Source organism: Passer domesticus, chromosome 2 (genome assembly GCF_036417665.1).
Source record: "Passer domesticus isolate bPasDom1 chromosome 2, bPasDom1.hap1, whole genome shotgun sequence".
Taxonomy (NCBI): Eukaryota; Metazoa; Chordata; class Aves; order Passeriformes; family Passeridae; genus Passer; species Passer domesticus.
Window position 1 is genome coordinate 51580204 of NC_087475.1, and position 23330 is coordinate 51603533.

Genomic DNA, 23330 nt, shown 5'->3' on the forward strand with positions numbered 1-23330 from the left:
CAAACCACAATAACAATAGCCAGCTAAACAAAACAAGTATAAACAGAAACAACAACTGAGGCTGGGAAGAGAAATGGCCTTTGGGGATATTATTTTGAAGAGACTTGAGACTTTGATTTCCCAGGCAGAGGGGATGGCAAATCAGCCAGTGTGACTCCTTGTTTCTTGAGAAAGAGACAAACCACATTTTTCAAAATCTTCCTGTAGCCAAAGCTGTTGAACTGACTCCACTACAGTAAAAAGGAGTGAAATGAGAAAATGGGGAGGTCAGTACAAAAACAAAGGTTGGATATCCCATGACTCCGCTCTGCAGCCTTTCTAAGGTGCTGCCTCAAAAGCAGAGAATCTCCCTTGGCACCACATATCTTTGCTTGATCCCATGGGAAGGAGAAGGCTCTAATCAGGTTCCTGAGCCCTGTGTGGGACAAAGATCACACTAAGTGTAAAAGTCCTGTGTATTGACACAAGCACTGCACATAGAAGAGAAAGTTTGTCCCTGTTATACAGCACAGGGAGACTGGCAGAACACAAACAAGCCATGTTGTTATTGTGTATGCCACAAATTCAAAGCTGAGGCAGGTGAGAAGGGTGCTGCCCCAGCCAGCACCAGGCCACAGGCAGGCAGAGCAGGGCTGGGGCAGCCCTGGCCCGAAGCCTGTCACCACAGCTGCCCAGCTGGGTGGGAAGGAACAACAACAGGAGCTGGAGCTATAGGAACAATTGGAAATACAAATTAAGCCCAAGACTGATGGGCAGCATAAACAAAACAGGGCAGAGACTGAGAAGGAAAAATGAAGGAAGGAAGCCTGCTTTAACAAGCTATCCTTGAAACCTCATTTCAGGATGCTGTCTGCTGCCACCTGAACAGGTTCTCCTGCAGAAATAACTCACATTTGCCTAGCTGAAGTTACTTTCTTTTTCAGTGTGAATTCACTTTGTCTCTGTAATATAACCACCCTTCCCGCTCCCCATATCCTCCTCCCTTCCCCCCTCATTTAGGAGACTCCAAAATAAAGAAATTATCTTCTCCTTGGAAACAGAAATTCATCATTACATTTCTTTCTCAATACAGTACACATAACAGGGAGTTTTAAATTTCCCCAGCTGCTTGGATATTTGGACTGGACACGGAGCACCCATTTTGTCCTCAGCTAACCTGGGGAGCTTGCTGCTGTGACAGGTCACCAAAAGCAAGTATTTGCCAGGATTCAGAACTGAAATGAATGTGCAAATGAACACGCACACACACAGCCCAATATATATTTATATACATATTTATATATAAACAGCAACTACTTTTAGAAAGGGCAATAACAACATCAAAGGAATCTGGTGAACAAAGGTACTCTCCATTTGCCACAGACTGGCCTTTTTTGTAGAGAGACTGGGCTCTGCCTGGTCTCCATGGGTTCTCCACTGGCCTGAGTCTGCTCAAATACCAAATCCCAAACAAGAGCATTGGTGAGGGTGCTGGATACATTGCAGATGACAACAACAACCCCATGGTTAGTAGTGCAGGAGAAGAGGAATAAGTAAACACAAACAAATATGCCAGTCACTTTATTAAAAGCATATCCATTGGGCTGCTTCTGCTACTTACAGTGGCCAATAAATTGCCTCTGTCCTAACACACTCAAAGTGCCAGGATACATTATTCAGTACATGAGTAATCAACCACATTCTTTTGGCTAATAGTAAGTTGTTGATCTGGACTCTTCATGAAGGTCAATAGCAACACCACTATGGTAGCTGTAGAGTGTGACAGAGCCTCATTACCCACCAGATTAAAACAAAGATCCATGCAAGGATCCTGGGTGATGAAGGTAACAAGGTTCCTAAGTGGGCAGAGGCATTTCTATGGATGATCAGGCTGTAAAGTCACATCGAAAACCATGAGAAGGGACTCAGCACCCAGTCAAGTGGAGGACAAGTTGTTCATGTGGCCACCAGAAAAACCAGTAGGCCCACTGGATTTTCTCTCTTCACATGGAATGATAATTCGGGTTCTGAAGGGTAATTGGAGAGTTGAACTTGAGGGTGGCCTCGGTATCCTGGGGGACTCTGCACCAGCTGCTGTAAAGGAACCAAGCAGGGGCTATGGTAACACTGCTTTTTCTTGCAGGTTTTCAGAACAGGCAGCTGTTGAGCTCCTGTATTAATACTGTGCAGCTGTAGTGCTTGTCAGAAAAGAAAGCCCCTCTACTTTAGGTTTTGTAACATTCTTGTGCATGGGTCTGTTCTCTCTCTGTTTGCATTAGGTTAAATGCTGCTGAAGTAGACAGGCCTAATTATGGCCTTTCATTCAAGATTAATATGAAGCCATTAGGCTGGTTTATGCAACCAGGTAGCTGAGCAATAGAAACATCTAAAAGAAGTATGAGGCAAGAAGTTGGAGGCTGAAACCATGCAATCAGCGGGCTTTCATTGTGAAAAGGCTTGGGAAAGAGAGTGAGTGCTGCCTTCATCCACTGACTTGAGACAAAACTCAGCAAAGAGGAGACAGGGGCTACCAAACCCACCAGCAGTCTAGCTCAGACCAGGGGCTGAGCCAAACAGGGGAGCTTGCCAATGCCAATGCCCCCATCACCGCTGGTACTCAGCAAAATGAGCTTTAGAAGCTCTTTCCCAGTGACGTGGACAATTGCCCAATTCATTTCCAACTGCTTCTCCAAGCAGAAATGCCTCAAAGAAACTTGGGTGTTTTTCTAATGGCTCTACCTATGCTCCAAAACATTGTTCTGCTTTACTTTTGCAGTTAGGTGAGATTCAGGGAGAATTTCTTAGCAGTTAAGTGGGTCTTCACTAACGTGGTTAATGCCATCCTAGCTATTTTGTAAAAGGAGGGATTAGATGACATGTGAGAGACAATAATTAAGAGAGAAAAATCAATTGAAGAAAAATCAAAGTTTGATTGTAACGAAAGACCATAGAATTTCAAGAAAGGATTTAGGAACCAGAGTTTATGAGATAATAATGGTATTTTGAATAAATTATTGGTTTGAATATTAACATTTGCTAGCAAAGTATATTTAACTGGCTCTTTCATTGGTTTTGAGATAAATTTCTTTTAAAAAGCCCAGCATACCTTTTCTCTTGAAGCGAGGAGGAAAGAAGAGAGATGTACCCCCAGAGATGAACATACACAACCACTTGAATTTTTCATGTGAATTGTACTTCCACTTCCAAGGGAGAAACACCAAAGACACTGATATGGCAGGCATAGTGCTGATATTGCATAGTGCTGCTGTGGCATCTTCCTGCCTTTTTAGGGCATGAAAGGATCTTTTTGGAGAGAAATTTAACTCAACAGTTGATGAGTGTGAATAGGTTTTAACCATTTTGGAAGTGTGAAGGAATTTGGATACTTCTATACACCCAACAGGTACCTTTGATTTCCAATAATTCTACTGTGGATGGACAACTGCAACCGTTTTCAGGCAACCAGTCACTTCCTTTTAAGCTCTGATTGAAGAAAAGCACCAACCCTTATCCCTTCACATGTATCATTTTCATCAGGGCGGGATGCAGAAGTGCCAAGTACTTTCCAAAGAGGCAGTTCCTATGTAGAACAGACATTCTTTGCATAACACTGTCATGATTTCCAGCTTCTACTGCAAAACACAGAACTTTCATTGTCAGGAGCTAAAGAAAGCACATGCATGCACACACACTTTAGGCACTTTGTTTTATTTTGCAAAAAAAAAAAAAGTCTTTATATATAAACGATTTCATTCTCTCTCAAAACATTCTACAACTATACAGCTGTTTGCTCCATCATTTGCATAGGAAATACCACAATACAAAAATAAGGTAGGGGGGAGGCAAAAGAAGCAAAACAGCAACCAATTTCTGCATGTGTTTCCACGTATAAACATTTGAAGCCTTACAAAATTATTTACATCGTTTGTCAACTATTTACATTGAGAGCAACATTTCTAACTATAACAAACAAAACTATAATTTATCAAGTATACGTAAAATTGTCTTAAAAAAAGAATAGTCTATCATATACCACAAATAAATAAAGACAAACAACAGTTTTAACAAAGCTAGGTTTTCCTGCAAGACCCTTTTTTTTGGTATTTTGATTGTCTATTCTAGCCTTTGGTTGACAGCTTAGTATTACGGCTTGTGAAGTTCAGACACTTCTTAGGTTTGTTTGGTTTTCTCCTGTTGTCTGGCCAAATCCTTCCTGGTCTAACCTCATCTTTGGCCCTCCGTCTACGATTTCAAGGCTGAGCACGGTGGATCAAAGTCATTGTTAGCATAAAAGGGCACCATTTCATTGACTTCAGTGGAGTTTCAGATACTTCTGTAAGCAGAAAATTTTTCCCTGCGTGTGTCAATCTGAACAGTGGATTAACTAAACTGCACTGTAATTTTTAAAAAATTACTGTATCCTTTACCTTCTAGTAAATTACATCCAGTAGCCACATGAAACTAGATCATACTGGTGCTGAACCAGCTTAGTATGTCTGTGTATGAAAACTGCATCCTAAATCCTTCTTTTTAAAGTGATACTAAGTTTAGCTTATGGTAAGAGGTTTAACATTCTGTGTTCATTTTAACTATCCCCGCTATTTCAGCTTCCAACATTGACTTTACAGTTCATTCTCCACGTTTTGCCCTTTTATGCAATTTGAAAACAAACTCCTGCTTTGAATATTCAGTGCACACCACTGAGTTAACAGGTACAAAACATCTGACTAAATTGGTACTATTTTGAGAGGTATTTAAGTAACTTTTTTATAAATGTGCCATGTTATCAAATGTAAAACAACTGCTTTTTTCAGATGTTTCTTAGAAAACTTTTGTATTAAACCTAAAAAGCTGATTTGCATATTTACAAAATCTTTGTCATAGCAAACATGCAACACACAGAACAAAATGCTTTGTTCTATGGCTGTTTATGAATTTTTCTCTGTATTTTATATCCACAGAACGGCTTAACATTAAAAAAAACCCCCACATGTACTTAAGTATGTCCAGTAAAAACCTGACAGATTACAGTTCATGGCTTGTCCACTCTGTGCATTCATCTGCATCCTCTCGTTAATTTGTTTACTAAACATTGTCACAATAATGACAGTGCTTTGGTCAAAACACTGCAAGAGGAAAAAAAAGTATAAAGCTGCAACGTGTTGAGATATAATACTTGTAAAGAGATGAAACCTGCTGACTAAAGCCATATACATCATGAAAGCAAACAAACGACTGAACACTCTGGTAATTGTGATACAGTGTCTTCCCTTTTTCTGCATAAATATACAAAATATACATTTCCAGTTCCTTTTGAGATCTCTTTTAAGTGGATACACTCAAAAATTCAACTAATTTCAGTTGTATGTCGAGAGTCAATAGGAAATTGCATAGATACAGAACAGCCTCAACGACCAGTCCAGCTCCTAGTTCTGATGCCTCTTCATGTGGAGCGCCAGGTGATCGGAGCGGGAGAAGCTGCGGTTGCAGACGGCGCACTGGAAGGGCTTTGCCCCCGTGTGCTTCCTGTAGTGGCGTGTCAGTTCGTCAGAGCGCGCGAACCTCCAGTCGCAGCCTTCCCACGTGCACTTGTAGGGCTTCTCACCTGGAACAGAGCAGGCAGAAATGGAGCTGTCAGCTGCCACTCCTCAGCAGAAAATCGACATGAGTCCGCACCCAACAGCACTGCTCTTCCATTACAAACAAGGAGCTGACATATCCTAATTATTCACAGCTCTATTCATCAGGCCCCAAACTAACAGCACCTTTGTTTTTTCAGCTCTTGAAAATGGGATTTAATACCTCATTAAAATGTACAAAACTTCCAAACATGCAAATTGGAGAGAGCTACGGTACAGAAATGCAGAGTTAAAAAGCCTGCATGAGACCAAAACCTGCTCCTTTACACTCACCACAGTATGAGAGGGAGTAGGGGAAAAAAAAACCAGTCTCATGTGACAATCAAGCCTGGTTAGTAACTTAACTTGCACCTTTCAAAAATGGGCAAGTTATAGAGTGCTTTTTTAACAGGTCTGAAATGGGAAAGAAGACTTCTATAAGGATTCTTTGCAGTATGCAGGTCTGTTCAAGAGCTTCTGATGTGTGAAGAAAGGGGCACAGTGTGCTACAAACACAATGGGGATAGCATTTCCTAAAATGTCACAAGCAATAAAAACTTGTGGTATCCTGCCTGCGGCTAGCTATAAATAGGAGAAATCACCTCCAAGTTCAAAGCACCCATTTTCAGAATGTAATGTCTTTAATCAGATGCTTAAATAGCCATATTTTAAGATGGCAAGTGTTTGCTGTCTTCAGCAGTCTATACTGACACAGGAGGAACACGGCATCTCAAAACTTTCTGTGTTACAGCAGCAACCAGCCCAGGCACCTGAAATGTTCACATTCATCCATTTGAGAACTAGAAACACAGTATTTTATGCATGCCTACAATTTACAGGTGTTTGTTGAAATGGGAGAAATATGAAGTAACAAAGCCATGATGACTTCTGTGTGAAACCAGAATTTTACATGTGTATGTACACCTGCCTAGGAGCTTGTGTGGGCATGATGTCACCGCACAAGCAAGCTTCATATAAATAAAGAGGTTAATGTTTGATGTTGTTTGACAAAAACACCTTGCAGTTGGGAGAGTAAATTGCTATCTGTATTATTTTGTATTAATTTGACCCATTTGTCAAGAAGATAACTTGGCAGTAGCTTCACTTGGAACAGAAACTGACCAAAGCTGACCTTTTCAAACAGTTCTTTTTAATCCATCTTACAGATCTTCTACATCTCCACTGGTCCCAAACCTTTACACTGGCAGCTCAATCCTACTGCAGTGAAGTGCCTCCTACTTTTCCCTGTTTCACTACCACACACGACCATGGAAGAAAGAGAGGGGCCAGTATCCTGCACTCAGAGTACTATTCTACATTAGGTATGAAGGTAACACCATCCGAGAAGCTCCAAAGCATTACTTCAAAGGCACTTCTTTGCAGATGAAATTAAGAAACTGCATTTGTCTGGGAGTTTCTACTGCTTTGTCTGATCAGCTAGAAAGTTTTCATCTACTACTGAGAACAGAACCAGCCCGTTGCTCATAATGGGGATGTGACTTTGTACTGGCAGGTGTTGTCACAACCAGAACTAGACTTTTTCAAAAAAAAAACCACCCACCCAACCAACAATCTCTTCACATCAACAGCAACTGGGATTTATTGAAGTCATGGTGGAAACATCACTCTTTATGAAAGTCAAGAACCCAGCATCACCTCTCACAGAATTTGTAATTATTTGGGGGGATCACAAATCAGAACAGAAGTCATCACAGATTTCTGTAACAGGTGAATTAACTCTGAGTAAATTCTGAATTTGCTTAGAGTAAATTCTGATGCTGATTGAAGACATGAATGATCATACAGGGTTCTTTTTTGCTCTGTGAAAACAACATATACTGTAAGCTAAAATACAAATTTCATTCAAACCCAGTGTGTAAAGCTTTTCTAAAACAAATTAATCCAGCTGAGAACACATTTGATCTTCACAGTAGAATGACAGGAAAGGTCCCTATTCAGTGAAGGATCTTTTGCACTATATAGATGATCCTCGATGTATTTTAATTGGGTAAACAGTGGAGGCAGTAAAAGCCTGGGCTGCTGATCCAAAGGCACAGCACCAGGGAGATGATCTTTGAATACTTTGTGTTAAACCACATGTGCATACACAGGGGTTACACAAAAGCATTACTCCTGTTTTTGAAATGTCTTAATTTAGAGACAGTGTATTTATTTATTTTCCTCCTTTCTTTCTCCTTTTCTCCCTGTTTCCTTTAAATTCTTCTTTAGAAATTTTCACTCAAAGCTGCCACATTATACTTGACGCTGAACTCACAATGCTGTGAGCCTGACACCCTCACTGTCCAAGGGAGTGCATATACAGCCAGGCCTGCATCTACTCCAAATGCTTCTTCTTGTGTTTTGCAGAATTATACAAGAAACGACTGAGAATGTAAAGAGGGCAGAAAAACAGCACTAGTTAACAAAAGCCTAGGAATATCCAACCGGACTGGAATGGGGACCTGGAGATTAAGATCTGTTTCCAAGTCTGGCACTGAGGAGGTATGAAGTATGCGCAACTTCCACTGAGTGTTGGACTATGCTGCACTGTAAAAGCAGCCTCAAAGTTGTCCTGTGTAGGTGACACCTGACCCTGTCAGAGTCCAAACAGCAACAAAAAAAGCTGTACCCTGTTAAAACTTCTCCTAACACGCGAGCAGTGTCAGCAGGTGCTGTGAAGGCTCCTGGCAGAGGAAGTGTCGGCGTGCCGGCAGTCTGGGCAGCAGCGATCCCTGTGCCCTGCTGGGTACCACAGCCTCCCAGGCCACGCTGAGTCCCACAGCCAGGACCCCCATCAAACTCCAGGGCATTCAACTTTGTAGAGATGCTCTTTAAAAGCTCACCACATTGTCATGGTCACACCACTGCCTGCCACAGCCACAAATCATCCCGGACAACAGCGTTGCTCCAGGGAAAAGCTCAGGCAGTGCCATGCAGAACAACCACTCCTCCTTGCCGGCAGACTGCTGCAGACCTGAGCTAAACCAAGCGCTGCTCAGGGGATGAGCACAGGCAACAAGCTGGTGCCTTACTCAGATTGTTTTAATAGTGTTACTTTTATGTACTGGAAATTAAAGCCAGAACGCTGTTTTAACCCCTGCTTTGGCCAACAGTGAGAACTGGAAAATATATTTTTAGTGCCAGTGTAGAGGATCAGATTATTTTGAATAAATCCTAGGGGTAAAATACTGAATATCTATGTTTGTAATGCTAGTTTCCGCTGGAAAGTTTTATTTAAGAACTGAATCAATTTCAAATGTTTTCCTTTTGGGCAAGGAAGAAGGGGGGTAAAAAAAAGTAGGTGGAGATTAATTTTCACTCCTTTAGAGCAAGCAGAAGAACAACTAACTGGTAGTGTTTTCTCTCTCTCAACCTATAGACAGGCTTTTTGTCATTTAGCAGAAGTAAGAATTTGGTTTTAAGTTCCTGCAAGCAAGGGGAAAAGAGTCTCACATATTTTTTGAAGTGATCATACTTCTTTGCTGTGCTCACTTTAAAGATTGGAGAAATGTGGGTTGAAGACTTACTTTTAAATAAATCAGGTATACACAACAAGGGACACTGAACTCTTTATCCACTGTTTTCGTTGGCTACATAGTAATGTAAGATTTGTTTACTTTAATGATTGTACGAAATACAGTAGCTGTAAAGTTTCAGAAGTATTTGGTTTTCCTCCAGCAATTTAGGGCTTCTATAGGGTGCTAAACCAAGAATGCCACTGGTCATCAAACACGAGGGCAGTACAGCTCAGTTACTGGAACACGATCATGGTATCAAACAGATATTTCACTGTAAAAGCAAGAAAACACTAACTCCTCCACTTCAGGGGAGCTTCCACGGGATTTGTTAGAATGTCAACACTGTTCAACTAAAACACCATGGAGGAAGCTGGTACCGATTTCCAGCCAAATAGCACACTCCAACCCTTTCTTCCCAAGCCAGAAATATTATACACAGCACTTCTGGGAAACAGAACTGCTTTCCTTTAAATTATACTTCAACAGGATAGGGATTTCATAAGTTTAATTGGATTTCTGCACAACCTCCTTCCAGTATCAATGGTTTAAAATATTTTGCTAGGCTTATGCATCACAAAATATATTTTCAAGTTCTTGAGCTCTTGATATGTATCCATTCTCCAGTTTAAAAAAAATACATTTGTGGAGCATGAGAATGAGACTTGTGTTTCAGCACAGAAATTTTAAGCCCTAATGTTTAGATTGGAAAGTCTTTTAAAGAAAGCACGCAGCAAGAGATAAGGGAGTTTAACCTGAAAGGAGACTATTTTGCTTCCAAAGTGTCTATTTGTTATTAAAAAAATTATTCATAATGCTGTGAGATTACAAAAAGACATTTAGATGTTCACATATAATGTGCTACACCAGCCAGCCACTTCAACAGATAAAACCTCCCCCAGCAGATCCCATGGTTCAGGTTTCTTATCAATACCACAGGAGAGTGGTCTGGACCAGTAAAGTACACACACTGTATTGCCTCTTCTCCCTTTAATTTATCTTCTGATTCAGTTGTGTCAAAATGCACCAGTGGCTTTCCTAACATTTAATTCTAATTGCTGGCAGTGACCCTCATGGCCATGCTCATTTGGGTAAGGCACAGTGCCACCAGTGCAGGGGGAGATGGTCATTTTGAAGATACCCGCTATCTCCAACATGCAGCCTCTGTTGAAGAACATGTTTCTGTTTTAAATTGTTTGGAAAAAACAAGTCACTGACAGACTCAGTTATTGATGAATCTCCCCATTAAGAAGAAAATAAGCTTCCTTATTTCACCAAAGAGTTTTATGACTTTATTTCTGCAATTCACTGCCAGGACGGCTTTTTTAAAAAAAAAAGTTGTAAACAGCAAGGGCTGGATTTTCAAACCTGAAGTTAGGTAATTCTATTGGTATGCAGAAATCCAAATAAAGATATTACACCAGCCAATGCCTGCAACTTCACTTGTTTCCTATAACAAATTTCTGTCAGAGCAGTGAATTTGGAGCTTCCTTAAGGAATAACAAATAGTACACTTTTCAGAGACTCCAAAATCACAACACCTGATTACAGCTCATAAGGGTATAAAAGTATAAAGACAGCCCCCGTCTCCAGTCTTGCAATCATTTTAATGTTACTTGTGCTTATTACGGAACTATTTCTAGCTGCAAGTGGTTGGCCTTAAAAAATATTCAGGTAGGTGTGATAAAATTGTGGCAGGCAAAGCAGAAGTTTCTGTACCAAAACTGCACCAGCTATGTACATAACCTTTATCATGTTCAGCTTTAAAACAGATTATGTTGTCTCAAAGCTTTTTGGTACATGTTTTGAAATTTTTCACATATTAACATCAGTTATCTTAATTTCCTGACATAGCCTCAAATTTTAGAAAAAAAAAAAAAAAAGAACCAATGAAATTATTTTTTCTGTTTTAGTTTGCTTGAAATAGTGTTTCCCTAGCTAACAGCACCATAGCTTTAAACTCTGACTGGGTGACTGGACCTGAAAGTAGTTACTGGGGTGTATGTCTGCAAGCATTCAGAAGTTTTTTGCTCTCAATGTTTACCTAAAATCAGATCTTCTTTGTCTTATTGACTAAGAGAGTTTAAACTAAGAGACTACAGCTAAGTGCTGTAGTCATCATTAAAAGCAGCTTCTAGGTTTGGTTTTGGGGTTTTTTTTTTGAGAAAGAACAGAAAGCTGGATTTTTAAACTAAGTAATTCTTCAGGTGTTTAAAAGATATTTAGTGCACTAGAATTCTCAGTTGTCCAAGATAGAGATGGATGAGAGGACTGATAGCAAGCCAGGTACATCCAGCTTATTCTGTGTGTGACAAAACAAATGTAGTCTTTGACACATTCATCCACAAATGGTATGAATGACAACGTGTGCAGCACACCTCTAAATGCAATAAGGTCTCTGCCTACTAGAGCAGTGGCTAAAGGGGTACTATTAAATACTACTTCACAATGAAACAGCAGTTTAAGGAATTTTTGAGCTCAGCACAAAGTCCGGTCACTGATAAATGAAGCACGAACAGGAATAAAAGATAACTCACTGGTGATCAAAGAGGACAGTCAAAGGAATTCACTGTCTGACTACAGAGGTGCAGAAGGCATTACCTTCTCAGCACTCCCACCAGTGCTAGAAGCATACTTATTTTGCTAAGTGTTGTCTTATGCTGTTCAAGGATTAGTGGGGAATCTTGACTGCCCTGTGCAATGGTTTATTTTCTTTCTGGTATAACATTCTGTCTTAACAGAGGTGGTCTCTCTTCAAGGAGATATGCAAACACAGGGGAAAGGAATTTTTTAAAGTAGGTTTATAAGAAATCCATGCCATTTGGGGTGCACGGCTGTGTCTACACATCCTGTGCTGAAGAACACATTTCCTCACCTATGCCTGTGGTACAAGCACTGCTCTTTAGCTCTCTCACCAATAACACTGGCTTTTGTACAGTCAGATAAGAGGTGCTCTTAAAATGGAATTTATTAAACGCATACTCTAAATTTCCAGATTTCCATCTACTGTATGCACATATACACCAAAAGAAGAAAAAAAGTAATACATTAAAGGCATTTTAACTCAAAGCAAAGCACTGTACACTCGCCAAAACCAAAGGTTTTAATATATCCTTAATCAGAGTTGTTAAGAGATCTCTGAATATAAATAATGCAGCCTGACAGGACAGGAATGCTGCTACCAAGATACTCAGACTAAACTAGGACATTACTTAAATGTTTCTAATCTTTCACCAATGGGAGGTGCAGGTCATCTAACAAACAACAAGCAACACACTACCCTGGCTGGAACCAGGAGTCAGTCATCCCAGTCAAGCCTCAGAAATTAATTACAATAAGGAAAGTCTGATCAAATAATGGAAAGTTTTAATCACCGGCAATTGCTGTGAATCTTGGGACTATTAGCCTATGTAGGGCGGTCTCAAAATGAACTATATTTAAAGCTGGTCTCTTAGGTCAACAGTTTCCTTATCAAGAATCAAATATCCTGGAACTGAAGTTTAATCCTCTCAGGGAGCAATTGACAGAAACAACAGTTTTTTTAAGCTGTCATGCTTAGAGGGACTTTCTAGGCTTTTAATCAAAAAGAAAATATTAGGCTTTTCTTTTTCAGTATCTAAAATCTAACTGGAATACCCTCACCTGACACCTTGGAATTTAATTCCTGCTTCACAGAAGTTTTATGCTGGATACCAGTGAGAATGATCAGTAATGTTTAAATAAAATTTAGGTTTATGCTGCTAACATTTCAACCTCTTTTGAGCAACACATTCAAACACTTCCCATTCTACTTATGACTGCAGATGAAGAACCAGATCAATTATTCCCAAGGCCTGTGATCATTCATGAAGTGTTTGAAGAAAATGCATTATTTTCCCTTAAATTGTGGTTTGCACAGGAAAATAATGTACTTCCATTTCTCACACAGGCAACTAATGGATTTAGCAGAATTCATAAATAAAAGATACTAACATACCCTTCAGCAGTGTCTAGCAACACTGCACTTTAATGCACTTTGTCAACAGTTTTCTTTAACTCTCTTCCACTTTTCCTTATGGTCTCTATCAATGATGGCATTTACTGACAGCTCCTCAAAGTGTAATCTATGCAACTCACCCATTTAACAGGCCAAAGAAGCTGGATCTGCACAGAAGTATTACTTAATTGCTGTTTTCATGATTTCAGGATAAGGTTTGCTATGGCTGCAACTATGAGCAAGGCAGAGTTTTTTGGAGCCTCCATTCCTCATTTGCACACCATGAGCAAAATCCCTCACCGAAGTCTTGGTATGATTTGAGTTCATACATGTTTTCCCCATGTGCTTTTCCTCCAGCGGGAGCCCAACTACTACTTGTCTTCCCTTCCCAACCAGGCTTCTTCCTGAATTCCTGGGCAAATGACACCACCCTGAACAAGTGTCCACATAGGTATGGTGAATTGAGAGCACCAAGTCCCAGGGACTGCTGAAGTCTACTGCTTACAACTGGTTCTAATTCTGGATCTATTGAGGCAGAGATCTAAAATAAAATAAAACGTTTAACACCTTGACAAACCGCACAAGTCAGCAGCTGTTCCATGCCTATATAAACATTTGAAATAACCAGGGACAGTGGAAGTATTTTGAGTGCATCTCATTAGGGAAATGCCATTTCTCTTGAGTTATCTCGGCTTCCACTTCCCATCACCAAATACAAGCTAGATCTATAGATAGAGATGAAATAGTTCTGCAGTTAATGCTAGAAACTATTAATGGCAAGCCCACCATGTGACCAGAGAACATGCCTGTACAAAGACTCTGTATACGGAAAACCAGTACGCAGCTGGAAAATGTCCTCAATGTGCGTGCCTTGATGTGTCCAAAACAATCACAGATTTTCCTCTTAAAAACATACACAACTCTGAAGTGTGCAGCTGCTCACAGAAATAATTAACCTCCCCACCGACCCCGTAGCCAGCTGCTCTGCAGCATTACAGGTAGTGTACAGGCATGGCATTCCAGGTGCCTGCACAGTCAATAGTCAATGTCCACAATTCAAATGCTTGGCATAAAAAGAAATCTAAAAGGATACTTTATAGGACCACTGCTTCTAAATGATTACGTGACATATATGTGTATATACTTGGATGCCGGAAGAACTAAATGAAGTTTATCTGCAATATGCAAGTAACTGCTTTTCCCGGAAATGTGGCACACCTTTCAGTTTGGACATACGGCTGTTATGCCAGAGCTTTCAGGTGGCTTTGCTGCTGAACAGCCTGTGATAAATGCACAACCCCCTCATACATTAGATACAGCAGTTGCGCAGTGCCGTGTACGAAACAAAACTTGTTCCATGACAAACAGGTAACATTATTTTAAAAGAAACTATCTGCTTCAAAGGCCAAAAATTCCACCTGTTTTGAAAGATTTTCTAATAGGTACTTTAAAATACTGAGAACCATTTTACCTGTTTCAGAAGTAACTAACATCAAATTCAGGTATCACATTGAAGTGTTTTAAGGTATCAAAATGTACTACATGTCTGCTCCAGAACTGGAGCAGGGAAATCGACAAACAACATTCGCTATTTTTTCAACACTCGAACCTTTGTTCATATTCTGTTTTGGGGTTGCCAATTTACCAACTAAAATTTATTTCATCGTTAACACATGGTAAAGCATTACATTGGGAAAGAAAAACGTGCGCCTGCTTCGGCAACCAGCAAAAACACATAACCCTATCTTAGCTCTTAGCAGGAACACTGGATTCCTGATCAACAGCAAGAGTCCAGTGTAACTACACTAAATCAGCATAACTATATCACTTTATACCACCTGACCTGGTGGAAGGTAAACAGCTCCAGAACACCTAAGAAGAAAAAGATACGGGATTTTCCCCTTGCCCATTTCCTACACTTTTTTTTTTTAGATGCAATTTATAAAATCTGACAGTATGTTCATATCTGAACTAAAAAAAAATATACTACAGCCTACATTCCACCTATCAAAAGTAACATTTCCCTTAGGCTTGTTCTCAAAGATCATCTACTAAACCCAGAGAAAGCTTTTCAGAAGAAAAAGGCTGCTAAATAAATACTGTGAAAAGGCTGAGATTTTCCAATACAAAAGGAAAACCATGAGGTCTGTCTTGACTTTTAATGGCAGACAAACTTTGCTGCAGGCTCTTTTATTTTAAGATGACAGATTGCTGAGAAGGGCAGGAACTGGTTGGGATGAGAGAGAGACTGCAGCCAATTTTAAAAGGTATTGTTAAGAAACTAAGAATAAGGAGAGAATAACTTCAGTGGTCCATGATTACTAAAGAACGGGTTTAGCCAGATAAACAGGTCTGCTATCCCTGAAGGGATTTGAAAGAATATCACACACAACTTTATTAAAACGGCTTACGTGACATTTGCTTTAGACTTTGAAGGTAAAAGCTTCACAAGGTCCTTTAAAAATGTTTTAAAACTGAAAAATCAAAACTTATTAGTGCTGTATTAATTCACAGTTCTGGGGGGGTGGGATGAACAACGGCACATCCCCTAATTTAGCCCTCGGCATCGATCCCTGCCGAGATCAATAGCAAGATTCCCTTGCACTCCTGGGGAAGGCTGAGCAACTTCACAGATTTCCCTGAGAGTTTGCACCCCTTTACTTTAGCATTCCTTAATCGATCAAACCTTAAGTCAGAGATCTGGCTCTTGAAACACAGTTCAATCGTATGTTAAGGCAGAGATCAGAATCGCTGCTGGAAATCTTCAAGTATGAAGTGAATATTCAGGAGAGTTAAACTAATCCAAACTCTGAAATACTGCAGGTAACAGGATACAGGACTCACATTCTTGCATGTAATGCACGCTTTAGACAGTTTATCCCTTCATTCACCTCCCCAGAAGACCCTTTGTATTACAGACCTGCTTAAGTTCACTAGATTTTTATCTAAAACAACATTCTTGTTTCCATGAATACATCAGCTCCTCTGACCTTTGCACATTTTATCCACATTTCTAGGTAAAAAAGTGAAGGTAACAATAAACATTAGTGACCCTAAGCAATATATGCTAGCCATGAGGTATGTATTTCTATGCATACAAGAAACTAACTTTGTAAACCCTGAAGTCATTACCACTCAAGGCACAGAAAACGTTACAAATTGATTTAAAAAAGGAAAAGCATTCATTTCAAATGCTGACTAGGTAGTGTTAATGTTTAGACTAAAGCTTTGCTTTTATCTCTCTTCCTAGTTATTTTATAATAGCAATCAAGATATTTAAAACTGGCATTTAGTTCCTGGCTGAAGTGCGCAAGTGGAAATCGTACACTTAAATTTACAGATTTATTAAACTGGGATTCTACTCTCTGACACTACTCAGATTTTCAGCCTCATGAAAATACTCCTTTCTTACTAAACTTACTGCTAGCAAGTGATTATATATTAATAATACTTTTAACAGCGTTGGTGCTTAGCCTGTCCCTAATGCAAAACAATAATTTTCTACACTCGCTTTTAATTTTTCACTGTACAACACAAGTAACTTTCATTTCTGAAAACAAGATTTCCTTAGTAACACTTATCATGGACTCAAATTCTTTACAGCAATCTAACAATCCATTTATAATAGCTGCTGAACAGAAGGCCTTGTTTCCAGAGAGACAGTGAAACATTTTGTTAGACCATAGCTCCGGACAAGCTTTGATTTAAGCTTAGGTGAAAACTCACTCCTTGAATGGCACAGTCCTCCTCTTCAATAACAAAGTTGCTTGAACTGTGACTCGTGTTTTGCTCTGATTCCAAGCCCATGCATAAAAGAACCGGAGTTCACACTCACTTCTAAATACAGGAGTCACAGTCCTTTCATTTCATTTCTTTACAAAATCAAGTCATGTGCTATTCACCAATTTAGCGTGAGTGGTTCTGTACCAAGATCCCAGCAAAGAACAGGCGTGCTGGTGGTGAGCAATGTGTTTTTCCTTCTCTCCCTCTGCCCTTCTCCCCCCTGCCTCAGCAGGTGAACACTTGGGAAGAGCATCTGGGGCAGTTCCACCTCCCAGCCACTGTCCTCAGCATTCACAGCTCCTGCGCCCATACAACCAACACCGTGCCCAGCTCCGCTCCTCGCGGATCCAGGAACAGGGACGGCCTCTGTAGCTGCAAGCAGTTTGATCAGGGTAAAAAAAACAACTGTGACACACTGACACTTTTAATTTTCTTCATTTTAATGTCTTTCCCTGACAGAATTAAAAAAAAAAAATCTAAATTATGTCCTTTTAAAAAAAAAATAAACATGGAGAACCATTTGTCTTTCAAAAAAATTGTAAAGCCCACTTAGTGCCAAGGACAAAGTAAATGGACATATCTTGGGAGTTTTCATGTCGTTTGTGAAAAATTCTAAGATTAAATAATCCTAAAAGGTCAAAAAGAAAGCCCAAGCCAGATTTATCTACTCAGATAAATCTTCAAAAGTAAAATGTCTTTACTGTGTTTAATTCACTATTTGGGGAGGAAAGAAGATTTTTTTTTAACACTTCAATGGCATTTTAGACTGAAAAGGAAAGTTTCCATCTACTTCGTTGTCAGCTCTTTTGAGTTCCATTGAGGTTTAACAAAACTGCATTAATAAAACAAATTTTGCTTCTCACTGACCAATCCTCAAATATTTTGTAGCTGAATTGCCAGTCTGTCCACAACACTCTAGAGAAAACAGGGAGAGGCTGGCAGACCCAGTGTGATTGCTTTGTCAGAAAACGCGTCAGCCACGGACGAATAAGAGACAGCGAGAGAGCGAGTGCATACATACCTGTGTGAGTTCTCAGGTGCGCTTTTAAGTGAGAAGACTTCGTATAAACTTTTGTGCAGCCTAAACAAAACAAAACAAAAAAACAAAAAAAAAAAGCAAAGAGGCTTCAGTAGAGAGAACAGAAACACTCCACATTATGTTTGAATTTCCTCATTCAGTGCTGGGGTACCATCTGGACACATTAAAGTTTACTACTTTCTGGCATAATTGTTGTCATTTAGAAGCAAAATTCTATATAGAATGTTCTTAGAGATATGTTGCTTGACACAGAAAAGAGAAAAACATGCATGTTTCTGGTCAACTTACTGCTTTGTAATGTAGTATATAGGCCAATAGCTGCTACAATCTATGCACAGTAACACCTGCTACGTAAACCAACAACTTAGCAGAGGGGTATTATTTGATTTTTTTTTTTAATTCCAGTGGACCTGATCAAGCCAGACTCCGTGTCATTGTCACCCAGGGCTCAACACAACTCTTTCACTGGGCATTTACTGTAAGGCACACTGAATGAACGATACGGCACCCAGAGGTGGTAAAGGGGGAGCAGCAATTTCTCTCTGCGCTTACAATGGGTGTGCACGCCCTGTATCTAGGATCACGTACTACATGGAAGCACACTTTACAGATCCCTCTTCCCCTCCAGCGCAGAAGGCAATCCATCTGTGGACAATTTTCAGAGATGGTTTTAATGGATTTATGAGGGCAGCTGAATCTCCTGTTTGTAACAGGGAAGAAAGAATGGCTCTGGCCTTGGCTACCAGGAGCTGAAATTACTCTTGCAGTGCCAGAAAATTCAAACAGAGCTGTACTGCACTGGACAATCTGAGCCCCTGCTCCATCATGAATACTGGACAGTCACACTAATTTACATTAGTAAAGCCCAAAATTTTTATTTTTTCATTTTCTACAGAGTCTCTATTTTGTAACATGGTAAAATCAGCTCAAGAGAATAACAAATTACATGAAGAATACCAATTATTTAACGAATGTGTGAGAGTCTTCCATTCAAAACAGTGACAAAGACAAATTCTACTTGGACAAAGAACTATTTGGTTCTCCCTAGGTGTAGACCACAGCTGAAGAAAACCACTTATACCTCATCCATTATTATTCACACTTTTTTTTTTATTGCAAGAGCTGGGATTTTCTGGCACAGATTGCTTACCTGGGTAGTCACAGTAGTGGATACGTCTTTTCTCCAAATCTGGGTTACTTCTCCTGTTGTATCTGACCGGTTGGATGTTCTGGGGGGTTATGGGCAGAGTCGCTGGTAAATTCGGGTTGTGAATCGCCAGCTTGGAAGCTATAGTTGCGGCGTACGATGGAGGAGGGGTTAAATTCTGCAGCATCTCTGCTTGTCTGTCTGGACTTCCAGGCTCTGAGCTTGGGGGTGAAGGAGGGAAATAAGTGGCCTGCTGCTGCAGAAACTGGTTTGGCATGGTGTAGGTACAGGGGGGGATGCCCTGGAACTGTTTCATTGCAGTCTGTGGAACAGCCGAGGAGAGCGTGTTAAGGCCCGCCATGGCTGAGGGCATGGAGACATTGCTGAGGGAGTCCATCACGGCTGCCTGAGGAGTGGTGCTGGGCATGTCTAAATCCGGCGAGCTCAAGAGCTGATACAACTGGCCTTGCTGAGGCGTGATGGAAAGATGGACATCTGGAGTAGGAAGCTCCTGCTTGATGAAAATGTTGTTCACGTCAGGAGTTTGGTGGGAGCTGAAGATGCTGGTAAATTCTGGGAGGGCCTGAGTGGGAGCAGGAGCAGGGGCAGTAGTTTCGTTCTGGTGACTGAAGATGGTGACTGAAGATGGTTCTGTCTTGATGTGGGTTACACAGGGTCGCTGAGATTTGTACAAGCCAGTTCTCAGGTGGCTGATGTCGGGCAGGAAGACGTTCATGTTGATGCTGTAAGGCAACCCTTCGCTGTCAGTGAAAAACTGGTCTACAACCGAGGCACTGTCTCTTCTGTATTTCTTATGTTCAGGGATGACGGGAACGGGTGGGAGCTGAGGTGCCAAGTATTTCTCCATTTCACATCTCGTCTACAAAGACAAAACAGACCATAATCCAGCTAAGAAAGATGATGGCATCCCAGTCATGTGAGGCTTTACAAATAAAAGGCAATACTGTTCATCCAGCGGCAAGACACCTAGAGAGGAAGTTACGAATGCTCACACTAATGAAAACCTGCTTGATTTTACAATCAGCACGCTGATCAACATCATCAAGGACAAGGAGATAAAGTCACGGTACAAAGCGTTGACACATTAAGACAGATCTGATGTTTCAGCATACACAAACTTTTCATCTTTTATGCCTAAAAGACAGTGCGAGGCACAGAAGTGACAGGCGCTGTGCCTAATCTGCAGATCTCCTGCTCTGGAATTCACTGCTCGAGCAGGGTGACTGCCTATCTGTTTCACCCGCTTCTCTTTGAAATGCTAACTGTAAAAGCCACATCCTCAGCTGACTATCTGAATACTAATACTTCAAATAATGTTTATATATATATAAAAAACATACTTCCATGATTTTTCATCTCTAGAAGAATGGGATTTAATTAGAAATACAACACCAAAGTGTAAAGTTATTAATAATATCGGATAAAAAAGAGACGGGTTGACTACATCAGAGTACTCTTTGTGTAAAGTGTCTCCAGGACTACACTTAAACCAATAATAATCTATGCAGTGTGTAATTGTCTAATAGCGTGATAAACATGTCCCTATCCATGCCTCGGTTCTCGGAGAGCTCTTTAATTACTGGAAAATCACCCTCTTAGCGCAGTAGTGCGAGGGAATCCGTGGGTGGCTGGAGCCCTATACATTACTGGCGTACAGTCATCGGCAAAACATTCACCATGCAGTCTTCAGTGGGCAAATGCTACATTCCCCCCTGCCCTGTCAAGAGAGAGCTCATACCAGACCCGTTTAGCACCCCGCAAGCGAAAGCAGCTGACAAACACCAACTCTGCCCGAAAGTGGATTTTAGGACCTTTCTTCAAAGACCCCCGGTAAACACCACAAACAAACACAGCCGCCTTCCCGTCCCTTTGATCTGGATCTGCCCCGACATGCCAGGCTACTTTTTCCAGCTCTTGTTTACGAGTCGAGGGCAGCTCGCTTTGAAGACGGAGACTTATTTACTCGTTAGGGAAGACAGCACCGAAAGGCAGCGCCCGACAGAGCGCTGCCCGGCACCGGGGCTCCCTCTCCGCCGACCCGGGCAACGCCGGTGCCTCGCAGGGCGCGGGGAGCCGCCCTGGAGCGAACACTGTCCGCGGGCTGGAGCCCGGCTGTGGTTGGCACCTTCCCGCTTTTAGCTCCTCCAGCTGTTTGCCTGCGGATCCGTTCCCAAACAGCCTCCTGGGACGGGCACAAAGTCCTGGGAAGTCCCCCGTTACCAGCGAGTCGTGTGCTCTCCCCCCCCGCCCCCCGAACATGACTCCTTGCGTGGGCGAGGAGGACAGGCGGCCGCTCTAATTCTGCCGCCGGGCAAGTGCGAAGGCAGCAGCTGTAGCTTTCAACACACTGGCGGGGGCAGCCCGGCTCCCCCCGCCTCCCCGGGACGGCCCCGGCCGCCTCGCCGCGCTCCGCCGGCGGGAACGGGGAGCGCTCCCCGCTCCGCCCAGGCGGGATGGGCGGCGTGGCCGCTGCCCCGCACATACACACCGACCCATACACACAAACACGACACGGGCACACAGGCACACTCTGCCGCTGCCGCCACAGCCCCGCAGTTGGGTGTCCGCCGCCCTCGCCCCGCAGTCCGGCCCCACCCAGTCCCGCCCGCTCCGCTCCGGCCGGGGCGAGGCGCGGCTCCGGGGTGCGCGGGCACCGGGTGCCCACGGCGGGCTCTGAGCGGTGCTCGCTGCCTACCTGCACCATCTCCTCCGCCGGCAGGTTCGCGCCGCCGCCCCCCGGGTGCTGCTGCTGCGGCGGCGGCGGCTGCTGCTTCATGTCCTCTCCGGGGAAGATCGCTGCCTCCCGGGCGCCCAGCACGGGCTTCAGCTGCGCGAACACCGGCTCCTCGGGCTGCTGCACGGGCCCCAGGCGGGCGGTCATGGTCAGCACCCTGGTGGCCATGGGGCTGGCGGCGGGCGCGGCGCGGACGGGCTGCCCGCCCCGGCGCAGGGCGAGTGACCCGCGGGCGGCTCCGGGCGGGCGGGCGGGCGGTGGCTGCTCGTGCGCTCGCTGCCCAGGAGCACCAGCCCAGAGCGCATCCACTCCGTATCGTCAGTGCCTCCGCCTGTACCTGGCCGCGGGTATCTACCCGGTGACACACGCCCGCCTCTATTTCACCCTACTCCACCCCCGGCCCCCCCTACACCCCACCCAGCCCGGAGAGGGGGCCGGCCCTGCCGCCCGCCCTGCCTACGGGGAGCGCGGGCAGCTCCTCCCCGCCTCCCGGTCCGGCACGGCCCGCTTCGGCCCTGCCCCGCAGCGCCGGCGATGGCGGAGCGGTCCCGATCCCGTTCCCGGTCCCGATCCCGATCCCGATCCCGATCCCGGTGCCGGTCCCGGTGCCGCCCGGGCAGCAGCCGGGGAGCGGTGCCCTGCGCAGAGTCCCCGGAAAGGAGCGCTCGCCCCGGAGTGGCAGCGGATTTTCAGCAAGTGCGGCGCTCCGCCGAGGCTTCTCCCGTGCCTGTACTATTATTTATAGTCTTGTAAAGAAGCGCTGCTAATGTGGGCACTTTAAAACAACTGTCTTGTCCTACCTTTCATCTTCAAAAGGGTTTTAAAGGCAGTCGTTCAGATTTATTATTTTTTGTCCTGAAGGCAACTCGTGCTCGAAACCTGCTGCTAATAATTATCAGCCCGGCAGTACACATCCACCCGCCCCCCACCCCGTACACTGTGAAAATGAAGTTTTTCAGCATTTTACAGAAATAGCGCAGAGGACAAGGAAGACGGGTAGAGGAAAATAGGTAGCGACGATTGAACCTTCTCTTTCCCCCCTCCTCCCCCCCATGAAAATGAGGCAAGTTTCTATTTACTTGTTTTGAGGTGTGGTTTCGACGCAAAGGCTCTATTTCCCCGTAGACACAGGACGGTGAGCTAAGCTGCCGCATGTTTCGCTGAAGCAGAAAAAGGAGGGACGCCGTCCTTTCGTGCAGCACCGGCCGGCTCACGTCGTATGGGAAAAGTACAGCATGTAGTGGAGCTTTGGAAAAAAACACAAATTTTCCACCTTTCTCGCAGCCCTGTCAGCTCTGTGCCTTCGGTTTTCAGGGAGAGAGTCTGGGAATCTACAGAAATGTTGGCAACCTCCCCCTCCCCGTATTTATCCCCTATCATTTACAGACAAGGTTCTTTTTAAAACGTAAAAAAAGCTTTTTTTTTTTCCGGTCACCGCGGCACTCCTCCCCTTTGCCGCCCAGTCCACAGCGAGTAGGATGCCTCAGAGCCTGCATGCGGAAAGCTAATTACAGAACC

At 43.0% G+C, this 23330-nt stretch overlaps 1 protein-coding gene across 3 annotated transcripts; it reads right to left on the reverse strand.

Moving 5' to 3' along the window:
- Positions 1–3677: 3677 nt before the first annotated feature.
- On the reverse strand, positions 3678–23330 carry KLF5 (KLF transcription factor 5). Of its 3 annotated transcripts, none has more exons than XM_064408588.1 (4): positions 21774–22248; positions 19061–19937; positions 17893–17952; positions 3678–5584 (listed from the first exon to the last, which is right to left on the reverse strand). In XM_064408588.1, exons 1-4 carry the CDS (start codon positions 21978–21980, stop codon positions 5406–5408), a joined length of 1323 nt encoding a protein of 440 aa, XP_064264658.1. In that variant the 5' UTR covers positions 21981–22248; the 3' UTR covers positions 3678–5405. The 3 variants fall into 3 exon arrangements, with proteins under 3 accessions (XP_064264658.1, XP_064264659.1, XP_064264657.1); XM_064408589.1 differs by lacking the exons at positions 3678–5584; positions 21774–22248 and adding exons at positions 8742–17243; positions 22892–23330; XM_064408587.1 differs by lacking the exon at positions 3678–5584 and adding an exon at positions 8742–17243 and having other exon boundaries at positions 21774–22255.